The sequence below is a fragment of the Schistosoma haematobium genome, chromosome 2 (assembly GCF_000699445.3).
Source record: "Schistosoma haematobium chromosome 2, whole genome shotgun sequence".
Classification (NCBI taxonomy): Eukaryota; Metazoa; Platyhelminthes; class Trematoda; order Strigeidida; family Schistosomatidae; genus Schistosoma; species Schistosoma haematobium.
The window spans coordinates 38,249,622-38,274,422 of record NC_067197.1 but is presented as its reverse complement, the minus strand read 5'-3'; the positions used below and the strand labels follow the sequence as shown (position 1 = coordinate 38,274,422).

The following is a 24,801-nucleotide window of genomic DNA, read 5'->3' as shown; positions in this document are numbered from 1 at the left end:
TGTTGGTCACAAGAATGGAAAATCTGATTCCAGCATCGCAGATTTATCATGATATGGAAGTCAAATCGTTGTCTATACTGACCATTACTGTTGTACTAGTCAGCAATATGTTAGGCATTTCTGAAGAACACGCTTGGACTGGTAATAGAATAATGTATTTATCGTGAAAAGGAATGAGATTCGCAAAGTGACCACATCTGCATGACTCAGCTGTGCCATTTCGATTTTCTGCTCACGCATTCACCACTTTTTACTCCCCCCCTCAGTTATACATTTTGAATGTAAATCTTAATAATGATATGTTGAGATAGGGATTTAAAAGATTAGGAACCGATAACCCTTTACTATTCTCCAACCACACTAAACGCTATGTTGGTTTGATACTTCACTACAAATAAGTCTCAACGTCTAATGTCAATGAACTTCTGTTACCAGGGGATTTAAATGATGCTCTTTAAGCGTGGCACAGCTCGAATAACAACCTCTCCAGTCACATCAGATGATGTAAAAGCCTATCTAAATCTGTGAGTCAATAGCAAAAAAGCTGACGGAATCATTGCATTGTGTCGACTGACTTTGGTCAGTGACCCGCGTTATAGAACACAGATGGGATGTTCTAAGTGGTGATGAACCTACAGCGCCCGACTCGAATAGGACTTGGTCAGCGCACTTTAAACTAAAATCTACTTGAAAACTGGAAACTCCATGTTGCCGTAGAGTTGAATCAGGTGATGAGAAAAATCATTAAGTGCCTCGGTAGGAGGAAGATCAAGCTCTGAGCTAGAAGAGATAAAAAATATGTGGAGGCATTCATTAACGGTCGCTTCAAAACCACAACATCACACACTAATGAATTGTCTGAGTTGGTTGAATCATGCTGGTGTTGCTTTAACATGAACGGCAAGATATACATTACTGGAGAAATAAAACGTCCCCCACAGGTCCTGATGCTCATGAAAATGTGATAGTTCAGGTGATGCTAAACGTACCATACATGGGATTTGACCAAATTCTATTGGCTAAATATTCCAAAACTCCATCTCTCAATCTCAGGAAGCAAAATACAATAACTGCAGAGTGACTTCGCACTTTCAGAGAGGCAGCCAACAACAATCGCGCTATCTTAGTGATGAGATGAATCTTTATTGCTAATCTCATAGACCATAAAACCAGGAGCATGCGGGCTCTGGTGCCAGTTGAGTGTCTAGTAGACAGCTAGCTAACTACCGGGTAATTATTAAAGAGACCAAAATCCCTCCACCCATCAAATTCACAGGCGGTAACGAGGTCCGACCCGTAATCCTGAACGAGTGTGCAAAATCCATTAACATATCAGTGTGACCTGTTCGGATGCCCGGTAGATTCACACCAACTGACACGAGAACCTTGAAAGAAGATAAAAAGCCCAGTTTGTTACGGACATGTTGCATTTCTCTTAATACTGCCGAAGGTAATGAAAGCACTTGTCAATGAATAAAAGCGAATACATGGATAAGAACAGCATCCTTCACGATGTAATATCCCTCCATTTCACAAAAGTTTTCGACATCGTGTCTCATGTATTCCACATAACAATTACCAAAGTTTATCCTGGCTCCAAAACTACCTAGAGAACAGGATGTTTGGTAACAAGATAAATAGAATGCGCCTGAGTTCTAAGGTAAAAACATCAAGAGTTTCACAAGGAATAATCCTAGGTTAACTTCTGTCAAGCCGCCACAACGTGAACATCAGCAGGACGTCATCACCACACTCTTGAAGACCACCCTTGGAAAGTGCACATCAAACAACAAAATCTCAGGCACTCTTTCTGCTTTTCTTATTGAAAGTGGCCTCCATTCGGAATGCTGTCTCAGCCTAAATGGTCACAACATTAACAGTTTATAGCTTTGTGAGTAGACTTGACATTCACCTATGGATTACCATCCTTCCATTGAACCATCTGTGTCTGATGCATGCCTCATCAATTACTATGTTTATGATTAACACACATCACAAACTACTCTCTGTCTCTCTCACTTTCATCTTTGTTCTCCCATTATTCATTCAATTCCATCTCCTTACACATCTTCAATAAAACAATTTATTTGTTATTCTTGAAACTAACGTTTTCTCTAAACGTTTGGATCACCACGTTATTAATTTCACGTTGCACGCAAACAACCTCTTGTCTGATAGTGTAATAGCTTTTGGTATCTACAATCCCTACTGTTGTAGGACAAACGCACTAACTCAAACTACAAGATATACTAATCCACAGATCACCACCACACTGACTAGAATTAGTGCAATTCAGTGGTCACAATACCACTCATTGGACACAATCAAATACCTTAAACTGTATCGAACAATAAATTGAGAAGAAAAAGAAGTCAACTGGTTTATACAAGCACTTAACACAGATATTGATTATTGGTTTAAAAATCACCCATACCGGGGAATGCTTAATGTGTGCGCTACTTGATGGACTAAATGGAAGCTGTCAGAGTTAGAAAGCCCAAGTTGAAGGTTTGATGTAATTTCATGTTTTACTTTTAGACTGATGAAATTATTTCTCGATTAGAATCAGTTATTGTACCTGACGATCCTCTTCCAGTTGAAGATGAGGTCTTTACCAGTTCTCAGCCGTCAGTTTCTGAGCCCAATATTTTATCAAGAAATGAGGATAACGCAGTTCAATCAATTTTCTCTTCTGGCGAGTTTCTGGCTCCTAAGGGCTCAAACTGTTTATACCCTTCCCTGGATGAACATTTTGCGACCGACGTAAAAGAAAATCAATCAGCTGATCATGAAGCTGAATCGTTTGTTGAAGATACTCAACAAAACAAAGTCGAAGCATCTGCACCAGACTTGCCCATGAGTTCATCTGTCGAAGGAGGTTTGGTATTTGATAGTTTCCCCCCTCCACTTAGCTCAGAACATTTGAGAAACTTGTATATAAATCGTTCACTTGATCTGTTAAATGAAACAGAAAATAATTTTCTCAAAGTACAGTATTCGTCAAATTGTATTAACTCTTTAGGACTCCGATTTTGAACTCCTGACAGCCCCGGACTCAAGTGGATTCAATATTCCCGATGATCCATTTTACCTACTTCTTTGTAAATATGCCGATAATTGGGGAAAATGGTTACAGGCACTTAAACGTCTAAGCAAGGTGCTTAAAGAATCGTCTGAAATGGAAGTGTCAGCCTGGAAAGTGACGGACCACACCCACAGTGTAGACGTTAGTGTTCAACAGAATTTGTCGAGTTGTCATGATTTAAATAACACGGTTAAACTTAATTTATTTCAATATTTTTAGATATCTCAGTGTAATCATCAAAAAAAGCTAACCGTTTTGCTTGACACTTTGGAAAGGTCTTTGAAGTCTATGTGCAATTGCTTGGAACTAGTGTTTGTTTGTTTGGTACCAGCACTGTCAAATTTCACTGCTGAGCTGCTTAACCTTTATTCGCCTGTAAGATTGCATAAAAATCTTGTTGTCGGTTCAAGACACCAAGCCATTGATAGAGAGTGGTAATCTCCTCTGGAATCTACATTTGTTGTACGAATAGGAAATTATTACACTAATAAGTCTTCTAATATATGTCTATACTAAGCCATCGGTGTCAACCTCCCAGAAGGTACATCTGAGTCTTATCCTCCTCTCACGTCATTTTTCAACCTTTTTCAAACCGGCATCTTTGCTCTGCACATATAATGCTGTGGATGTGAGTAAGAAGAAATAGTTGGAAGAACCAAATAATTCATTCATTCCTGCTGTATCTTCCACTAACCATTAACAGTAAGTATTGCATGCGAACTCAATCAGTGTCCTCTATGAATAAGTTGACAACAAGTAACTCAAAACTCTTTGCTGGTAAAGATTATACTCAACTTTCTGTCAGAATTTGAAAACTATTTGTGGATGTATTTTCCAGCTGAAAGTTTCCGTGTGGAGCATGTATGAAGGACTATGAAAGTGTCAAGCTTCGACCCATTTCTTTCTGCTGAAGGGGTTAATGTTATTTATCTTGACAACTTTAATTACTGTTCTAGCTTATATGTAAGCCGGTCGATCAACTATTCGTGCATGATGTTTAGGATCTAGTCTGTTTAGCACTCCTGCCGATGTTCTGGCATTATAATTCAAGTGAAATGATTTTGTATATATTTTTGACTTCGTATATAATCAGTCGAATGTTTCTCTGTTTACAGAGTAAATGTCAAGACAAGAGGACAGTTTGTCTGAAATACGAGTATGAAAAAGCCACATTGATTCAGTCTGTACTCAGTGAATTAAAAGAGACAAGTGAAGTGTCGCATTGGATTATTTTCGAGGAAATTCCCCTTGTTGCGTATAAACTAGTTCAATGCAGGTGAGCGTCTTTGTGGGATATATTGACACAGGTGTTGACCAATAAGGTGACAGCAGACCAATCCTTTTTTAGCTGATATTTCTAAAAGGTTTAATTTTATTAGTGTACTGTATATTTCTCGCTTCTAATTCATTCAATTAAAGGGTCTCCAACACTATGGTAACAAACAATACTATGTTATTTCGTGCCATCATATTTAACAAGATTCATTTGTCAAAGGTCAAATAAACTACAAATTAAAACACGTCATAAAATACCATCTTGAGGATAAAGTGTTTTTACTAAGTTTGGCCCATATGACAATGATGATTCAAATCTTATAGATAGCATACTTTCCATTAATACTAGCACTGTTTCCGTTTTGGTGTTCATCTTTATAATTCAATCTTAACATCCTGATGTGATGTAGCAACTTGGACTAATGCTCATGCCCCAGGTTTTACGTTTCTTATGACTTTCTGACTAACCACATATTTAAATGGATTAATTACCGCATTTCAGTAATGTTTCTCCCATCATATATTCATTTGTTGCAAAAGAGTACACCACTTTTGTGTTACAGGCACATAATCAATTATTTGATACCAGTCAATTTTTCTACACCAAACACCGTCATATTTCATAGTCCTCAGTGCTGTCTAAATTCCTTCGACCATAGTTTCAGTGTAACTAGTTTAGAATGGTTGGAACTAGTTAACCTTACATTAGGCTCCCTATGTATTAGTGTTTTTTTCAATTAGGCCTTATTGGCAATCGGTTACAAATACAAACCCGATTATACAGCTATATCCTGATTTCCCACAACTATTATTACAAAAGTGTGGAGTATTCTAGTTAATTGTCTGGTGTAAAAGTGAACCGGAAATTTAAAAAATAGTATATTTAACTTATGTTAAGAAGTTCATAGCCGAATAAATTACTTTGCCACGTGGTCTTCCATAAAATGCACATGCAATTAATAATGTACTATATTGTTGAGTATTTCACCTTTTAATCTTCTATATCTTCCAATTAATCTAATACTTTGCTTAAGTGTAAGTTGACTTTTTTAATCAATGTTGTGTTATATATCACCGGAAAATGTAAAAAGGGTAATATCGTAGCATTTTGCCCATTTGGTGTGCTATGATTCGAAATCGTTTTCAGTTAGTTGTATCCACTTTTCAAACCGTGAACTTAATGTGATTCCACACTACTTTTTATCCTTTGTTAATATTCATTACTTCTGAACTTTATGTCTTATGTTTAACTTTCCACTGAAGTTAATATTATTCCTCCCTATCTCTCATCTTGTTAATTTCCTCTTTCACTATGCTAATGTAAAATTTAATAACATGAATCGATTTATAGTAATGCCCTGGTACGGCCGAGAGTGGGGAAAGTCCGCTCTCCTTCTCGAAATGCTCTCACATGGCCACGCGTATATAGCCTCTGTCAGGGAAGTCCTACTCACTGTCTTCTCGTGGCGGGGGTGTTATTTACAAAAATGAGAGGACGAAAAGCGAATGTCCGGCGCTTTAACCGGATCCCAAACTGATGGTGCACGTGGGCTCCAGTATCCTGCGGGAACAAATGGCGTATGAACCAATCGTTGGTCACCGGCTACCATGGGACTGCATCTGCTTACGATGCTCCACTGCCTTGTGGGTCAGACCTTTAGGTCAAAGGCTCGAGGAGTGGCCCCCTAAGAAAACCACCTGCTTCGGTTTGGGCACCCGGGCAGTATCACAGCCCTCACACATATCAAATAAGATTTGTGTGGCGCATATGTATTTGGTGCCTTCTTGTACCAATATCTATGTGTTAAAATAAATAAATAAATAAACGATAGAAAAAGATTCTGAGTTCAGTAAATTTGATATTTTTTAATTTGAACTTATTCAGTTTATTATAGTACTCAGGATATTGATTTTATTCTATTCACAGAAATCGTATTGAAGAATATTTAGCAAATATTTTAACACAGTGTTCAATTTATGAGAATTTGACTTCATCACAACCGGGAATATGTGAGTTTAAGTAAGACTGATATTGTTTTACACATGTTATATCTCAGAAATCATATGTTTTGAAATATTCAATGATGCACTATGATAATAAAATATTTACCAAATCCAAAATTTCTCATCAAATTGACAGAACAGATCCATACAATCCATACTGTTAAATGATGCGAACTAGTACTAACTTATTACCACTGTCGCAAGTTTGAAACCCATTCCAACTATTTTGGCTTGAGAAACTGTATAGTATTAATAGTTCACCCATAACGTGCTGTTTGAAAGACAGTACATATATATTTACCCGATAAATAAGTTGCATTAACTTAACCTACCGGTAACTGACAACTGTGGTAAAAAAACATGCAACTGATTCAAACTGAATAGATCTAACATTTATCAATGACACGGGTTGTTTACTTCCTATGTTATTCAGCTTTGCCGCTTCTGGTTATACTATTTTGCAAAAACTATCAAAAGACTAAGGATCGATTAAACATATTATAAACTAATTCAATGTATAATTTTGAAATTATTCTGGTCAAGAAAAATTAACTATTTTTATATAAATCCATTCTAAAATATTACTTTTGTTAGACCGTCCGAAATTGTATTAAGTAATCTCTTTTATTCATTATAAACATTCACTGCATAATATATGTACATTGGACATTAAGATTTAGTCTGCAATTACTATGCTGAATTTGAGAAATTGTCATTTTTAATTTTATGGTACAGTTATGCCAGCGTGTATAAACTTGGATTTCTGATGCTTTTTTAATAGATTTCCAATCCATCATTATGATTTGTCTATTTATTACTAGCGTTCGTAATCTGGAATTTCCTTGAAATTATCTGTTCCAACGAAGTATAGATAGGGTGTATTGAAAGATGATGGAAAACAAGAAAGTGCAATAGATGCGTTTTGTTTTAGTTCACAACTCCATACCACTTTCTATACATGATGGTAAACAAAATCAAACCCACGCTATTCAAATTTCAATACCATTCAGGCGGTGATTTTTGATTCTTTGGTTTGTTTTGGTTAGTTTCGTTAAATTTGTGATTTAGCCCAGATATGAAATCAGTTTAGGTTCACTTGTGTACACTGAAACAGTCACAAAATACAGTGTAATTAAAATTCAGTGATCGGTAATTCTTAATACTTTGCCTCGAGATTTCGGTTATGTATCCATGTTTCACAATAGCAGCTAGTTACTTGTAAGATCGACTAAATTTTGTTCACTCGACGTCGTGTAATGTCGGCCTCGAAACATTTAATAATGTACTTAGTTAACAACTACTCACCACCATTATTTCTCAGTTTCTAGATTTTTTACTGACCTACCGCAGTGACATACATTTAAGGTCACTTCTTTGCTTTTTATTCATCTGCGATAAGATAGAGTGCATATTTCATTGTAAACTTTAGTAAAAATGGATAATCCCATATAAAGTAAAACTCAATTATTCTATGAACATTTCAGTGATCGGTTCAAAAGTTGACTCTGCACATCTAGTTCAACTAAATGAAATGCGATCAACCTGCTCTATTCTCTTTGCTTGTTTGCGTCACTTTTGGTCAAATCAATATGCTGGTCGTACTCATGATCCAACATTTCTCAAACATTTATCAAATTGGTTAATTTTAACTGTAAGTTAACTAATAATGTCTGATTGGCTTTATTTAAAATTATTTCTTGTTTAACAGGTTTTAGTTTTAAAAAGTTCTTTCTAAGTCAAACATTATTTCGTGATAGCTTACTTTCAGTTACTAAGATTTGAATACTGTTTTACCAAACCTTATAATGTTATTTATTTACCAAGTACAAGTTTATGTAACTGACTTTTGGTTTGAATTTACATTTGGGGCTTTGTGATATTGTTCTTGTAGATATGTTCATACGCGTGTGTTACCCGCTTAAAGTAATCTTCTTTCGTTCTTACCAAATAAATTTTCTGGTGAGACCATAATTTATGGACGACATTTAAGCGACACTAAACTGACCTTGAGAGTGTTCACCTAATACTTAGGACCAAATGAGGGTTATAGACCTGCGTGAGGAATAAGAATTATGATTTACAGTTGATGATTAATGTTAGGAATTAGATTTGGGGTTTTCATCACGAACTGATATCAGCTATAATGCCAAAACCCTATTTAGTCAAATGGATGATTGAGTTTCACGCCAAAATCCGAGACCTGTTATTTAATACCTGATTGGTTCGTCCATAAACTATAGCCTCACCAATTTTCTTTGCAAAATATCTTTTTGAGAAAAAGGTGAATTGTAGTATATGGGTTTCGTAAGTGAAGCTAAAAGTTACTGTCTGGTCCAAAACAAATCAGGAAACGACTGATGAAAAATGACTCGCTGAAGTAATTTTGTAGAGGATTTATGCAATTAAAAAAAAGACTCATCAAACCTAAAGTCAGTCAGTCAGCTACAACGTAGGACCAGGCACATATATGCATCGGTCCAAGTTGCCATACCTCATTAACACGACAAGATGGACACCGGATTCATAAAAGTAGTTAATTCAATGGTGGTAATATATAAAAGAAAGATTGCAATAAGGATATAGTACAGGAAGAAAGAATTAGTTCGTAGAAAGAAAGACATGAAGCAATTTTAATCTCTTAGTTTAAGGGAAGACAGAGAGTGTATACACCGATGCCATTGTGATCGATTCTGAGCCATGTCACCAAGAGTCTCCAACCATTGGTTACGACAGTCACGCGGACCCCAACCAAGTAGTCTGCATCTACCAACATGGCTCAGACTAGAAGTTAGTGACTTCAAGCACTGATACCACGTTTTGGTTTGGCCGCCCCTTACTTTCTTCCAACCATCCCGAACACCGGTTAGCATTGCACGTCGTGGTAATCGGTGTTCGGTCATACGTAACACGTGGCCCGACCATCTCAGTCGATGAAGATTCACAACCTCATCAACTGATTTACCATCGTTCCCTAATACCCTGAGTCTAACCTCACTATTACTTAACCGGTGATCCCAGCAGATGCGAGCAATATTTCTGAGGCATCTGTGGTCAAATACTAATAGCTTACGAGTGTCTTCTACTTTTAATCGCCATGTTTCGCTGCCGTAAAGTAAAACAGAACGGACTGCGGTGCAGTATACTCGTCCTTTAATTGATAGACGGATATCTCGCCTTCGCCATAGGTGACGCAAGTTGGCAAAAGCCAAGCGAGCTTTTCGAATCCGTGCTGAGATTTCGTCAGACACCAACCCATTAGGGCTGGTCAGACTTCCAAGATAAGTGAAGTTGTCAACTCGTTCGACTACTTCACTCCCTATCCTTAGTTTAGGTGTTGACGCAGACCAGTCCTGAAGCAGCAGCTTGGATTTAGAGGGAGAGGAAGCGCATTCCGAACATTCTGGCATTGTTGCTCAGTGCTACCAGAAGACTCTGCATTTTATCAGCGTCTTCACCAAACAGGACTATATCATCCGCGTATTCTAAGTCGATAAGTTGACCTCCTGGTAGGAGATCAATGCCCGAGAATTCAGTCGACGAAAATGTTATTTCCATCAATAGGTCTATGATGAAATTAAACAAAAATGGAGAAAGTGGACAGCCTTGACGGACACCACTTGAGGTTGCAAAAGCAGATGACAGTTCGCCATAAGCTCTGACTCGATTGGTAGTGTTCGAGTAAAAAGCCTTCACAAGGTTTATGTACTTCTAGGGTACGCCTTTTAATGACAGACACTGCCACAGAATCTCGCGGTCTACCGAATCAAATGCTGCTTTTCAAACCTAAAAAACACTAAAGAACCATCAGATTGGTTTACTTCACAGATTGTAACTATCGACTATATAGTCTCGATCAATTCATTTTGAAGTCAATTACTAGTGAACACAATTTTCTGAATTACACTTTAATTCTTCAACTGATTTCAATTTTTAGTGAAAACTACCCATGAAAATCTTAACTCATTATAGATACAGTATAATTAACACTATATATCAAATCGACATAAACCCAGCACCTCTAAATAATTGATTATAACTTAATTTGTTTCGATAAAATGTGTTATTTTTCACACAATTTTTTTCATAGGCTGGTGTAACTGTTCGTGCTTGTAGATCGGAAGATCACATATTTATTTTAATGCAATTATTACGTTTACCATCACAGTTAATCAAGTTATTCGCATGTTTACTACAACCTCCAGATCCAATTATTGCTTGGGAAAGAACAAAAAATCTTGTAGAATTTTTAAATCAACCAGAAGTTGAACTTATACTGACATTATTTGCAATTTGTTTACGTCCTGTCCGGTAAGTTGAGATACCCAGTGACCTACACAAATTGAATATTGTCATATACCATATCAAGTTTCGGCATCGTGTGTTTGCTTACAATAATAATAATAATAATAATAATAATAATAATAATAATAATAATAATAATAATAGTAACGTACTAGGTGGCACGACCTAGAAGCACTGGCTTCGGCGACTTGGACATGTGGTACGACCTCCATATCGTACATTATTTGCTGACTCTTGAAATAGTTTGGAAAATCTGAAACGTCGGTTTATCAGATCGTATCTTATTGATGAGCGCTTAGAGCACTGAGAATATTTTGGAAATACCCTGGATTTTTGTTTCATTAGTTTACTGGCCTCACGCTAAGCATGTTCACTCATTGAAAGGATTTATTCACTAAACTTCTCGTTCTCCCCGACTATGAATTGGTATATCCTACTTGTATTATGTTTACGTACGACTAGAAACTGTTAACTGTGCCGTTGTCAAGGTAATATTCCACGACTTAAATTTTAGTAGGCGGTGTTGTAATTGTCCCATTTACTTAATATAATCAACATTCGAAATTGTTATTGGTTATACGACCATAGTAAAACAAAATAGTATTAAAGATCCGACATTAGTTTGTGATTACTGAACAACACTACCTACTCACTTCTGACTGAAATTGAAACCAAAATCTTTACATCTTGTTAGATAAACGATAAGCCTAGACCATTCTGTTTAAATCCACCGGTCAAACTATTCCGATATCAGTGTTGAGCATTGATCTATGAACAATATCGGTTTTTTCTGTCCCAACACATTGTTTGCACTCTAGTCCTCAACTTTGGGATAGAATCTTAGCAAAATATCTATTTAATCATTAATTACCATTTAGGTTTTGCTTGGTGTACTTATTTCGAGAATTAGTCAATTTATACGTGACATAAATAAAGCGTCGCGTTGCCCCAAATGCCTTGGTGCGGCTGAGGGTGGGGAGGGTCTGCTTCCCCTCTCGAAATGCTCTCACATGGCCACGTGTATACAGCCACTTCCGGGGAAGTCCTACTCACTGCCTTTTCATAGTGGAGGTGTTGTCTATGAAATTGAGAGGACGAAGAGCGAATGTCTGGCGCTTTAACCGTGTTAGTGGACACGTAGGGTTCCCCTAGGGAAGTTGGAAAACCCTCACCCCAAACCAATGGTGCACATGGGCTCCAGGGTCCTGACGGAACAAATAGCGTATGAACCATTCGTTGTTCACCGCCGACTATGGGACTGCATCTCCTGACGTTGCTCCACTGCATCGTGGATTAGACCTTTAGGTTGAAGGCTGCGGATATGGCTTCTTAAGAAAACCACCTGCTTCGGTCTGGGCACCCGGAGAGTATCACAGCTCTCATACAGATAAATGATAACTACTCCTGGCCTAATTGTTATTGTGCATGTGTATTTGGTACCCCATTTGTACCAATGTTTATGTGTTCAAGTAAATAATAAATTCAGTTAGTTCAATTTTACTCCATCAGTGATCTAGTGACTAAACACTCGGCTGTTGGTTCTTGAACTTGAACCCACGTCCACCTACTTTATTTTAGACAGAGAATTAGTAAAACTAGCTCACATGAACTTCATGGCTCAAATCTGAGGGAATGCAATCAAAGTTACTGTTGTGTTTCATGGTATCTCTATTTCGATCATATTAAAGTAGTGTAATACTCATAGAACTCCTAAATATTCAATTTTTTTCCGCCAGATCTCATTCAATACATTTGAACATCTGTACTTTTGCTTCTTTTATCTCTCTTAACATCTAGAGAACGCGCACGTTTTGTTACGCCTGTAAACATCGGATCATGTAAGCAACAGACAGATTCATCAATCAGTCAAAATGATACAATTTGGACAACGGTTGATTCAGCTGGTGAAAGCGATATAGAAGAAGAACCCAAGGGCATTGAAGTTAACAAGAAGAATAAAAGTCCCATCAGTACACAATATGATATTTGTATTCTTTTGTCTGATTATAATCCTAATCTAGAATCATGTACATATTTAAATCCGAAGGATTTAAACTGTTTGCTTGGTCAATTAAGAATTGAACGTGTTTTACAACTCTTAGCTTACGATTACATACCAAAATGTGAAAATATTCAGCATTTTTCAGTTAATGAATCTGGATTCATGACTTCAATTGCATTTGCTGACCGTGTGCTTAGCCTAGTTGAAGCATGTGAAAAAATCTATTCAGACTACGTTCTACCACCAGGTCCACAAACGCATTTAGGTTCATGGCGCTCGTTGGCTAAACGACTAGCACGTCTTATCAGGTTAGTTATTGCTAAACTATTGTCATAACTATTTTCATAAGCAGTAACTTGATTGCTAAGGGACAATTATCTTTCACACATTTGATTTCAACCCGTTATCCTTTAAATTCTTGATCGTTAACCAACTTTCTTTGACACATGATATGATGTATTCGTTTTCACATTTTTCAATAGACTATTTTATTTTTGTCAGTTAATTATAAATACAATTACACAGCTTAGATCAATGATATACTCAATAAAAAATTTCTTACCTGAATTTTCGTTAACTTTGCTAAACACTCATTCTAATTTAAGGTATGGTTTGTTTAGCAAACATGTTTATACTTCATTCACTAACGTCAATACTCAATATGAGCAGACCTAACACCATATTATTATTAACGGAGTGAATATTAACTTCTATCAGGTTACGTATCTTGGTAGCAAGCATAGAAAAATTTTTTCACCAAAACATGCTCATTTGTAAAAAGCAGGTATATTATTTATGCACGTGAAATTCACTTGAAAGTTTATTTTTGGTAAATATTAGCTAATTTGTCGTGTTGGCCTTTTTTACTGAAAGTATTTTATCTGACCCTAATTTTTCCAACGAATCCAATCAATTACAATAATAGATTCTTATTGTCAATTCTGTTTTATTATACTCCACAGTTATAATGTAGAAATAATAGCTATTGGTAGTTCAAGCTTATCATATATCGATCTTATCAACCACGTTCAACAGAGCTTTTGTCAGTATTCTTATTTAGGGCAGTGTTGTTTCTTCAAGAATTGGATCAATTTATATTAGACGTAATGTTTATCTCAATTAATCTACTTATTTCATCAGTGTTTTTAGCCTTAAAAAACTTCTTTCCAATATCATTATTAACCTTATACTGTGTTGTTTGGTTCAACACTGGCTTTTTTAAGAGGCTTGTTAAGTTGTGTTTCCTGAATATTATCCTTCAAACCTAACTATGAATCAATTCTCACATACATCCTACTATTAATAATAATTCTTTTATTATTTTTATCTTGAATTTTAAAGGTTATTACTTATATCAATTGGATTTCGTATACAAACTATTGTATATCAACAACAATATCACCATGTACAAAATTCTCAACAATTTGCATTAATCTTATCACAATATGATTCATTGTGTATTCGTGCAGTGAATTGTCTTCTATTGTCTGGTAGTGGTCTTCCTGACGCTTATCAAAAAGCTGGTCAACTTACATGTTGGCGTAATTTAGCGTGCACACTACCATTGGGCTTGACCATGGTTAAAACCAAAAAGGAATTATTTTATATTCTTTTAAAGTCAATTTTACAAAATAATGACAAAAGTAATACTCATAATAAAATTAATGAAGATTCGGTTTATACTTTGATGAAAGAATATATCATGGATAATACTGACGATTTGGAAAATGTTTTACCTAATTTGATATTGAATAAATTACATCGTGTTTTATTATTAATGGGATTTAACGAGCTTGGTCTTTCAGTAGTGATTAATGTATTGGGTAAATTAGCCTCTTTGGAATGTCGTCCAAGAATGATATATAATAATAATATGCCTACAACGGAACCAGTGAATACATCGTATAGATATGAATTACCTGAAGATGAAGTTTCACTAATCAAGTGTATTATGCGTATTATATTTGGGGTAAGCAAAATATTAGATAATTTTCAAGTCGTTCATTATATATATATATATATATATATATATATATATATATATATATATATATATATATATATATATATAGTATGCGACGGTCTTTTATTCTACGATAATTGTTTTACCTGTCGTATCCATCACTTTAAACAGACCATCATAAGTCGGCTGCAAAGAGGGTTGTATATTATCTCTTCTGATAAACACATGAGTGCTATTATGCAATTGCTGCGATACGAATACTCGTCGTCGTTGTGGTCTAGGAATCTTTATTTTTAAATCGTTCATATGCTTCTTTAGGCGTTGTACATAGTTTGGCTACATCAGTCGGAACATTTACCTGAAGCGAAAAATCCTCCGGGTAAACGAAGAGTAGTTCCATATACCAACTCTGCTGAACAACATCCAATATCCTGTTTATTTGTTGTTTTTAAACCCAACACGACAAGACGAAGCTTATTGGCCCAGTCATTGTTTATAAGGAAAGTCTTATAAGGCACTTTTAACTGCCTATGCAGGGGTTCAACCATACCATTCGCCATCAAAATATAGGATATCGTGCGAATACGTTTGATTCTGAGAAGCTTCAGGAATAAGCGACTTTCAGAATGTGCTCTTCTAGCAGTTGTAATAATCGCTGGCACTCCTAAATAGGGCTTTGGATATAGACTCGGCTGAGGTGTCCTTTATCGGCACCGCTACATTCCATCAATGCATGGGAAAGTATAGTTGTAGCTATCCGAAATTGTAAGTGGTCTTACGATATCGATGTGTTTATGTTTAAACCTAGTGTCGAGGTGAGGGGAAGAACACACTGTAGATCTAGTACGACTGTGGACTTTGACATTTCATGCATGCCTTCGTCCAATTACGCACATCCCTATTCATGTTTAGTCATACGATGCATTCGCCGATTAGTTTGACCTTGGTTTTTATTTCAGGATGCGATATATTATGCATAATTTTGAATACCTCTTGTTGTAATGGTTTCTGAATGAACGGTTGCGGTCGGCCTGTTGACATGTCACATTATTTTTACAATACCGAACTGAATTTCTTCGAATACCAACAAAGTATTGTTATCGAATCTTATCCTGTTTAGTTCAACATCCGCCTTTTGCAACGCCGCTAGATTGTGATATAAATTTCAACTGAAATGAGCGTGTTTATTGTTGTTCTAGATAGCACACCTGCTACTTCGTTATAATTGCCTTTAATACATAGTATACTAGGCGTAAATTGGAGAATAAATTCTGTCGAATTTCTCTCAGACAATAGTTATCTTGTTTGTTACTTAATACTTTCATAAGAGGTTTATGATCTGTTTTGTACCTTCTACCGTATATCGAAAATGCTTTACCGTCAAGTAAATAACTAGCGATTCTCTTCCGAACGTACTATGCCCCGCCTGAGTAGGAATCAATCTCTTGGAAAAAAATAAAAGTGGTTCCCATGTGCCATTTACTAACTGCTGCAGTACGGCTCTTACTCCCACATTCGATGTACCAGTGATGTTTGCTAATGGCGTCAAAATGTGAATTTTTTGGTTGGGTCGTTTGCATGAATATGGAGGATCCACCCAGGGGAGTTGAAAAACCCTGACTCCAAACCAGTGGTGCACATGGGCTCCAGGGTCCTGTCAGAAAAAATAGCGTATGAACCAATCGTTGGTCACCGGCGACTATGGGACTGCATCTCCTGACGTTGCTCCACTGCCTCGTGGATTAGACCTTTAGGTTGAAGGCTCCGGGTATGGCTTCTTAAGAAAACCACCTGCTTCGGTCTGGGCACCCGAAGAGTATCACAGCCCACGCACAAGTCAAGTGCCTTGTGTGGCGCATATGTATTTGTTACCCCCTTGTACCAATATCTATGTGTTCAAGTAAATAAATAAATTGCATAAAAAAGTGTGTAGCAGGTTTCCACCTAACTTCTTCTGCTTTATTTTAAGCATCTGGTTTGTATTAATATCCATCACAAATTCAACTCGTTTAGATTAATCTACTTGGTTTCCAGTCAAACTATGGTCGTTAACATTTTTGATACCATACTTCGCCTAAAATGAATTAAGTGTAGTGTGTTTTGAACCAGTAACTTGATGATCCTAAGGCGAACGTGCGATTGAGCCTACTCTCCACTCCCGCACACACACCACATAACATGAAGTTGACTTTAGAAACCTGTACTTAGTGAGTTATTATCAAATTAGTTTTAAAAGAAAGTAATAATACTTTTCAGTATGTTAGTTTTTTTTCAGTTTAAAGCATAATATTGTGAAATTTTATTTATTTTAGTTATCTGTCTATCATAGACCGAATGATTTGATTAATCGAAAAGACAATAAGATTAACATTAAACATTCTGCATCATCTTCTGATACTTCGGATTCTTCCATTACTGTTCTCTCATTATTGCCTATATCACCAAAATATGGATGTAAGCAATTAATTGAAATGTCGAATAAACATCCACAAATATGCTTACATTTACTTTATGATCTTATTATTGAAAGTGCATTAGATTTAACAACGAATCCATTATTAACATTAAAACTACATGATAGAATAAGTCAATTGAATTTATGCTTTAGTGATCAGTACGTGCGAGTGGAAGATGTAAGTTTTTTTTCCTGTATTTTAATAACAGAATGAAATAATGTGTATCATTATCCATTAAATTTTGTAGTAAAACTACTTGTCTTCTTGAAAATGTTTTTGTTTTCGAAAAATGGATACAAATAATTATTGAGAATAGTTGATGTACTAACTGTTGTAAACATTGTGAACGCGGGCAGTTGTTTCTTGACTTTTTTCCTAGTCTTTATCAACACAGAGGTGATGGGTTTTCAATTTAGGATGTAATAGCCTTTAAACCTGTTATACTGCCTGAGGTCACCTCGATAAATCGACAGTAGAATACGAAGCATCATAGTTAAGAAATGGCACCGAGGAACAAAGGAAAAATACGACCTGAACGAGAATAATTTTGGAATAAAGTAAATTAATATGAGCAGACAAACAATCAATTTTTAGATTAACATATCCAAGATTTAATTGATGAATAGCCACAATATTGTTATGGTCAGTTTTGCATCTTATCAGTTGAAGTATACCTACTGACACTGTTTATGTTTGATTCTATCCAAAATGTAACTATTCACCTAACTCACACTTCTAACTTCTCAGACAGAAATATTTTTGAACAGCTTATGTGAGAACACTTGCGAGATGCTTGGTTATTCGAATACTCTTGGAAGAAATCTACAAACAGTTTATTTTATTTTTCTATATGCAAATATTAGATGATACTTTTATAATTATTTTATGAAGACAGATTTACTCGACTATTTCACATATCCTACTACTTCCATTGCAAGTAGTGTAAGATACTAGCAAGGCATCTGAATAGCTATCAAAATGTTTATATAGTGCTTTGTTATGTACTCTGTACTATCCTCCACCTGTAAATTATGATCGCTGAAAATGAAAGACATAAGTTGTTTGCAGGTATTTAATCATGAACATCTTTGAAGTACATTGCATGTGTAATAAAGCCTGTAGATTAACTAGTGTAAACATGGGAGACGGTATTTTCCTAACGAGAAAAAGTTAGCATACCTTTCTATGAATCTTCATTGATTTAAACCATCTACAGTATCAGTCAGTCAGTTACAACGTAGGACCAGGCATATACATGCATCGGTCCAAGTTGCCATACCTCATTAACACGACAAGATGGACACCGGATTCATAAAAGTAGTTAATTCAATGGTGGTAATATATAAAAGAAAGATTGCAATAAGGATATAGTACAGGAAGAAAGAATTAGTTCGCAGAAAGAAAGATATGAAGCAATTTTAATCTCTTAGTTTAAGGGAAGACAGAGAGTGTATACACCGATGCCATTGTGATCGATTCTGAGCCATGTCACCAAGAGTCTCCAACCATTGGTTACGACAGTCACGCGGACCCCAACCAAGTAGTCTGCATCTACCAACATGGCTCAGACTAGAAGTTAGTGACTTCAAGCACTGATACCACGTTTTGGTTTGGCCGCCTCTAACTTTCTTTTAACACTTTAGCATTGCTAAAGCTACAGTATATGGATATATGATGATGATGATTTGCTTATTGTATCGTTTGTATAGTCTTGTAACACTAGTTTTCCAGTCATTACTTTTCTCCTTTAAGGAGAACTGATTCCCAATAATAATATCTTTATTTTATAAACAGTTCTATTACCAACCGTCTTGCGTGATAGTTTTTATTTAACTTCATTTATTTTGTCTCAAATAATCAGGTATTATTGTCTTGTTAGATTAACTGTAACATTGGTTTAGTTAGCTTCCCCAAACAGTATATTTGTTCATTAATCGAAATATTGGGTCTTTTTTATCATATCGCTTTTACCCATGCTTTTCACCATTTTTCAGATTTTACTTCAATTAGTCATTGAAGCACCATTTCATATTATGCAACCAAATAACAAAGAAGTAGAATTTTTAATCAATTCACTTAGTCATTATGAAGCGAATTGTTTTCTACACAAATTATGTCGTTTGTTTTTATCACGTTTCAGCTGGGATGCATTCAAGGATCTTGTAAGTTTCCTTCGGTTTATGAAATACCATACTGGTCCACCGGGGTTCTAGGTATTTGTGTGGTTAGTTGATAGAAATGTGCTGTGCTATTTAAGTTGTAAGGAGCCCGGATAGTTTGTAGTTCTCCTGAAAAACGATGTAAAATCACCTTCTTGCAGGGTATATTTTTAATTGTAAGTATCTCACTGCTGAATTTTTTCTTGTTGTTATTGTTCAAAAGATAAACTACAGCAAAGTTGATGCTAATTTTGAATTTCCAGTTACTTTGGATACGGTATCCCGCTCTACTGAGTTCATTACTATATGTGAAGAGGGAAAACAACTATATGAACTGAATTAAACCAACTTCATAGTTTTCATCACGGACTGATCTTAGTTAGATAACCATTGAAAACCAGGAAATACTAAACAGCTGAATCATTCTAATGTGATAATTGTCAGCAGTGTTCATACACAACTTTATCGGGGATCTCATCCAGGACCGTCAGGCCTCGTAATGAGCGCCTAACCTTTAGATCACTGAGCCTGCACATAATGACTTGCATATCTAACTTCAATGGGTTCGCGATATTGTGAAACTATCTTCCATTTCCTTCACTGAGTAACTGCCTCTCACCGTACAAGGTTGAACTCCATTAATCACGGCTTGTCACTAGAACTTTAGGAATCTCCTCTCAAAATCAGTCACCGGTACTCACATGATTATTATTACTATGGAGGAGTTTCATCGATTTAATCCTTAAATAACTAAAATTGATTCCTGATGTCAGCTGTGAAGTTCAACAATCTTCACCAGTTTTCCTTAGTAATGATTTTTATCTTGTCTTTATTCTGCTGCACCATATAGACTGATTAGCTCACAGTTGATTTAAACTCTTAACATTAATACATAATTCATGATTTAAAAGCACCCTACAATTCTATTTGCTCATTATACTTAACTGCGAAGGTGTTGATTTGGTGTTTAAAGCACTCGATTGTCAATCCTTGAGTTATAGGTGCTAACCTACGCTTATTTGAGAAGCATGATGGTAAAATAATCTCTTACACAATATTTTTTATCCCAAAGCCAAATATACGAATTTTTATTTAATTACTAAATTTCATTTGAACTGTGGCACTTGGTAACGTGATTTCGAATTCCGCCTGAAGAATCAGTTCCACCAAGATTGAAGACTCGTCATCCCAATCAGTCCCGACTAGCAAGAAACCTAGGTCAAACGGGGCTTTCTCCTGACCATTTTATACTATTCGACATCAAAACTAGTACTTACAATACCAAGTCACTTTAACTATTGGCGAGATTCCAAGGGATAGATAGCATTCAATCACCATTAAGAACTAAGCAAACACGGTATTGGTTACCACTTAGTGTATGGTCAGTATCCAGTCAAAAAGTAAAGTAGTAAGACATCATTATATATTTAACGAAATGTATAAGATGATCTTCAACACTAAAACTGCTTTTTTTGGCCAATTTGAGAACAGAAACCTGAAAGATACAGTCTGTTATCTGACTTTCTATGCTGGGTAGGGAATGTAGATAATACTTGAGTGTCAACCATTTAGCAAATATCCACGGCAACGGTGTTCTATGAATTCATTTTAATAAATTCATTTCCTGAGTATCCTTAAACTATCCATCACTTATAAAACAAATTACTTAATTGAAGGATATCATCAGTATAGGTTTGCGGAGATTATTGAGTTTCATTGAAGCCATAAACCGATTTAAGTTAGACCATTAAGAACATGTGAGCACCGGATGGTCGTTGCCCTCCTAGTATTGGACTCCTCAGCAGTGCTCATCCGTGACTCTGCACGCGAGAACCGAAATGAGGACCTTCGGTCTTGTATGCGAACACTTAAAATCTAGACCACTGAGTCGGCATCTAACGGTGTTGATGTCTAACTTCAATCAATCCACAATATTGCGCTATTGTTTTCCATTATGTTCGGTGAGTAACTGTCTCACACCCGACATGGATAAACTCCACTGGTCAGGTTTATCTTGATCACATACTACATGAGATTATGAATTATTAGGTTTTCTTTATTTTAAAAAAAAGAAAACCATTATTTCTGATAATATGTTATTGTACCTGATCTTTTTTTGCTTATTTCTTGTCTCCTATAGCAGTCACAAGAACCATTTATTCCACTCAAATTGCATTTGGATATGGCTTTGGGATTATGTGAAATTGTAGATAAACACATGTCTGATCTATCACAGTTTCATTTATCTAAATTAATTAACCGGAAATTGGTTAGTGAAATGAATAAATTAATTAACTGTTTATATTCTATTACCTATCTATCAGTACTTAATTACGCCTGTTACACCCAATGGAGCATAGGCCGCCGACCATCATTTTCCAACCCACTCTGTCCTGGGCCTTCCTTCCTAGTTCTATCCAATTGTTGTTCATTTTTCTCATGTCTATTTCCATTTCCCGGCGTAATGTGTTCTTTGGTCTTCCTCTTTTCCTTCGGCCTTGAGGATTCCATGTGAGGGCTTGTCTTGTGACGCAGTTCGGTGCTTTCCTCGATGTGTGTCCTATTATCCACCTCCAACGCTTCTACCTGATTTCTTCTCCCACTGTGATCTAGTTTGTTCTCTCCCACAGCAGGTTGTTGCTGATAGTGTCTGGCCATCGGATCCGAAATATTTTGCGTAGACAACTGTTTATAAACGCTTGTATCTTCTGGATGATGGCTTTCGTAGTTCTCCAAGTTTCCGCCCCATACAGTAGAATTGTCCTGACATCAGTACTACTTTTTGATTATTTTTTCTTACTATCATATTTGGATTTAATACAAAGTGACTGTTGTCTAATAATTTTTGTAGAGGTTACATGAAGTTTGCCTTGTTAACAGCTTTCACTTTATTTGGCTTGATAGTTGGTCTATCCTACCAAAGTGACCTAGATCAAGTCTAAAAAGTTGCTCATTATAAATGAATTTATACTTAGAATCACTGTAAACCGTAACCTTAATTCTAGAGTATTTTCAAAATGTACGTGTGTAGATAAAAGCTCCGAATTACTTAGTTATTATTAGCCTTTCTTTCTTGTTTTTTGTTACAAATTCAGGTGTCGAATGTGTATAAATCTGCGAAATCTTCTGTGAATGTATTAACCGCCACCTTGACTGATCAATTTCTTTCGTCTTTGCACATTAGTCAACAACGATTGCGAATTAAATCAAGCGGTTTGAATAGACTAACACATGTTGCATCAGATTTAACACGCCGTACTCATAGTGTAGAAAATATCCCCGTTTCATCATCATTCTTATCAAATCCTGATCAGAGTTTATCCACTATAAAAGATATAATCGATTGGGCTGCAGAATTATTACTACGCTTAATTATTCCCGGTTCAAAATATGATCAGAACTACTTAATCGGTACAGATTCGTCCAAACTTAAAGAGTACATTGATCAAATCTGGTTCAAATTAGATGCCTTGATTCAAAAAAATAAATATGATCAGAAAAGATCATCAACAACATCATTACTGAATCCAATCATTTCGTTTGTAATGTTATCATTACAAACTATATATTCAACAATTAACAAGGATGATAATTGCGTGATGCTCACTTCGTCAACTACAAAAGATTGTAATTTTTGGCAACCACAATCACCAATGTTGAATAAATTGTTAAGATCAATATTCTCTTATAAACATTTCAAGTTGACATTACGTACATTTTTTATTATTTGTAAATGTATTCCATCATTATACTCTAATGAAAATAACCAACCAATATTTACAAATTTATCATGGCCAGAATTAAAAGAATTATTTCATGATTTATTTGATTGTTTATCGGCAACAGCATCATTATTGTTATCATCGGAAAGCGACGAGCAACGACGACAACAACAATTACAACAGTTTCTAAATAGACTTTATCAATTTCCACAAAATTCAATTTCGTCATTTTCATTAACATCATCATCCTCAAAAACTATGGCAATCGATTTAACATTATTTTTCCCTTATCTCTTAATTGGGATGTTTATAGAATTGACTAATTCTATTCCTTATTCATATTCATTAAATAATATCATTATTATTATTATTAATATGTTATTAGATTCAATAGATTGTTTTAATCAGTTATCAGTTATTCTCTTACTTGATTTATTGATTCAATTGGAATATTGGGATAGATTGAAATGTTTCTTACCGAATGAACAATTGAATCCTTCTGGTGTAGATAATTACAAATTAAAATCGAGAATGATTAATACATCGGTTTATGAGAATTTCCAGTTTAAATTTAAAGTAATTACTTCACTTATTCATATATGTTTATATCATATTTTGTTGGTAGTATTGTTATATTAGTTAATTTTAGTTAAATAGATGTTTAATAGTTGGGTTGCAAGTTCTAATCCGACTGCATTCCCTTTTGATTTGTATAGTCTAATAATAGTAGACAGATGTCGTTGTTCAGTACACAAGCTTGTTCTTTATGACTGATTTACATTTTTGCTTTTGTACTTATTTACTTAAAGTATTTGATTTTCTGCTGTTGAATCACAGATTCATACCTTATTCCAAGGTAACTGAGTTCTGTCTTTAGACCACACACTAAGTAAGTATTACTTTTAATTCAGTTCTCAAATCTTTACTTGGCTACTGCTCTATGCTTGATATATATAGATCAATTTCGTCGTTTGTATATTGAGATGGGAAAACCAATTTACGGTTTTATGCAAAGTCACACAGTCCTTTGGTAAAGTATGAAAATCATGCATGAAACACATCATTTGTATGTCTTCCTTCAATCGTCCTTTACATTATTTATCATTCTTCCGATCCTGGTGTTATATTGATTGCTCTTCGTTTCGCTTCTTCCTCTCTTTATTTTATTATTCTGCTGGTAAACACTTAATTCCCGCTACATATTAATTATGTCTGTTTGCATAAAAGGTACACATCACAATATTGTCAAATTAAATATTGCTAACCGTAATTGAAAACCACCGACATTTACAATGCCTGATAGTCTGACTAACATGACTTCAATAACGTACGTACGTTCGTTTTGTTCATTCATTTAGGGGTTTGTAAATCATGTACTCAGAAAATTATTTACTTTAGATAACCGAATTATATAAACGTTAGACATTCTGATTAACTGTTACTGTTTAATTCCACCAATTACGAGTTCTCGCTAGAACCAATAAAGGCATGATTACTTTTTTTTGGTTTTTTTATGTTTAGGATCGTAATTGATCAGTCTCTTATTGGTATATATGCATCCTGTGCGGATTGCCTGGATATTGCCTTAAATTGCAAGCAGAGATGGATGGTGGCTAGCAGTGGAATCTAGAATGTGCGTTTCGTCCTATTTGGAACCCGTCAGCTGGATGTACCTGCATCCTAGAGTTGATGTTCATTCCGGGACTGGAACCCAGTACCGTTTACTTCAAACGCCATCGCATTATGCACTTAGCTACTGAGTCCAAATAACCACTAACTTATACAGTGGGGTGAAGTTTTGATTCATTTTTGTATTGGTTGTTTGAATCTTCT

General features: G+C 35.5%; 1 protein-coding gene across 3 annotated transcripts in view; it reads left to right on the top strand.

Annotated features, from left to right (window-relative positions):
• The window catches only part of MS3_00006904 (uncharacterized protein), a 102,354-nt gene that overhangs the window by 27,408 nt on the left and 50,145 nt on the right, over nt 1-24,801 (top strand). The window contains exons 1-13 of one of the 3 annotated variants that reach the window (XM_051215140.1): nt 2,424-2,508; nt 2,539-2,988; nt 3,023-3,226; nt 4,201-4,361; nt 6,288-6,370; nt 7,849-8,015; nt 10,452-10,672; nt 12,464-12,976; nt 14,010-14,637; nt 16,944-17,264; nt 19,082-19,249; nt 21,387-21,515; nt 22,342-23,544. In XM_051215140.1, the coding sequence (XP_051068324.1) occupies nt 2,473-2,508; nt 2,539-2,988; nt 3,023-3,226; nt 4,201-4,361; nt 6,288-6,370; nt 7,849-8,015; nt 10,452-10,672; nt 12,464-12,976; nt 14,010-14,637; nt 16,944-17,264; nt 19,082-19,249; nt 21,387-21,515; nt 22,342-23,544 (4,284 nt within the window). In that variant the 5' untranslated portion in view covers nt 2,424-2,472. Of the gene's footprint in view, nt 1-2,423; nt 2,509-2,538; nt 2,989-3,022; nt 5,592-6,287; nt 6,381-7,848; nt 8,978-10,451; nt 10,673-12,463; nt 12,977-14,009; nt 14,638-16,943; nt 17,265-19,081; nt 19,250-21,386; nt 21,516-22,341; nt 23,545-24,801 lie in introns of those variants that run through there. The other 2 variants (XM_051215141.1, XM_051215142.1) reach the window with 2 other exon arrangements.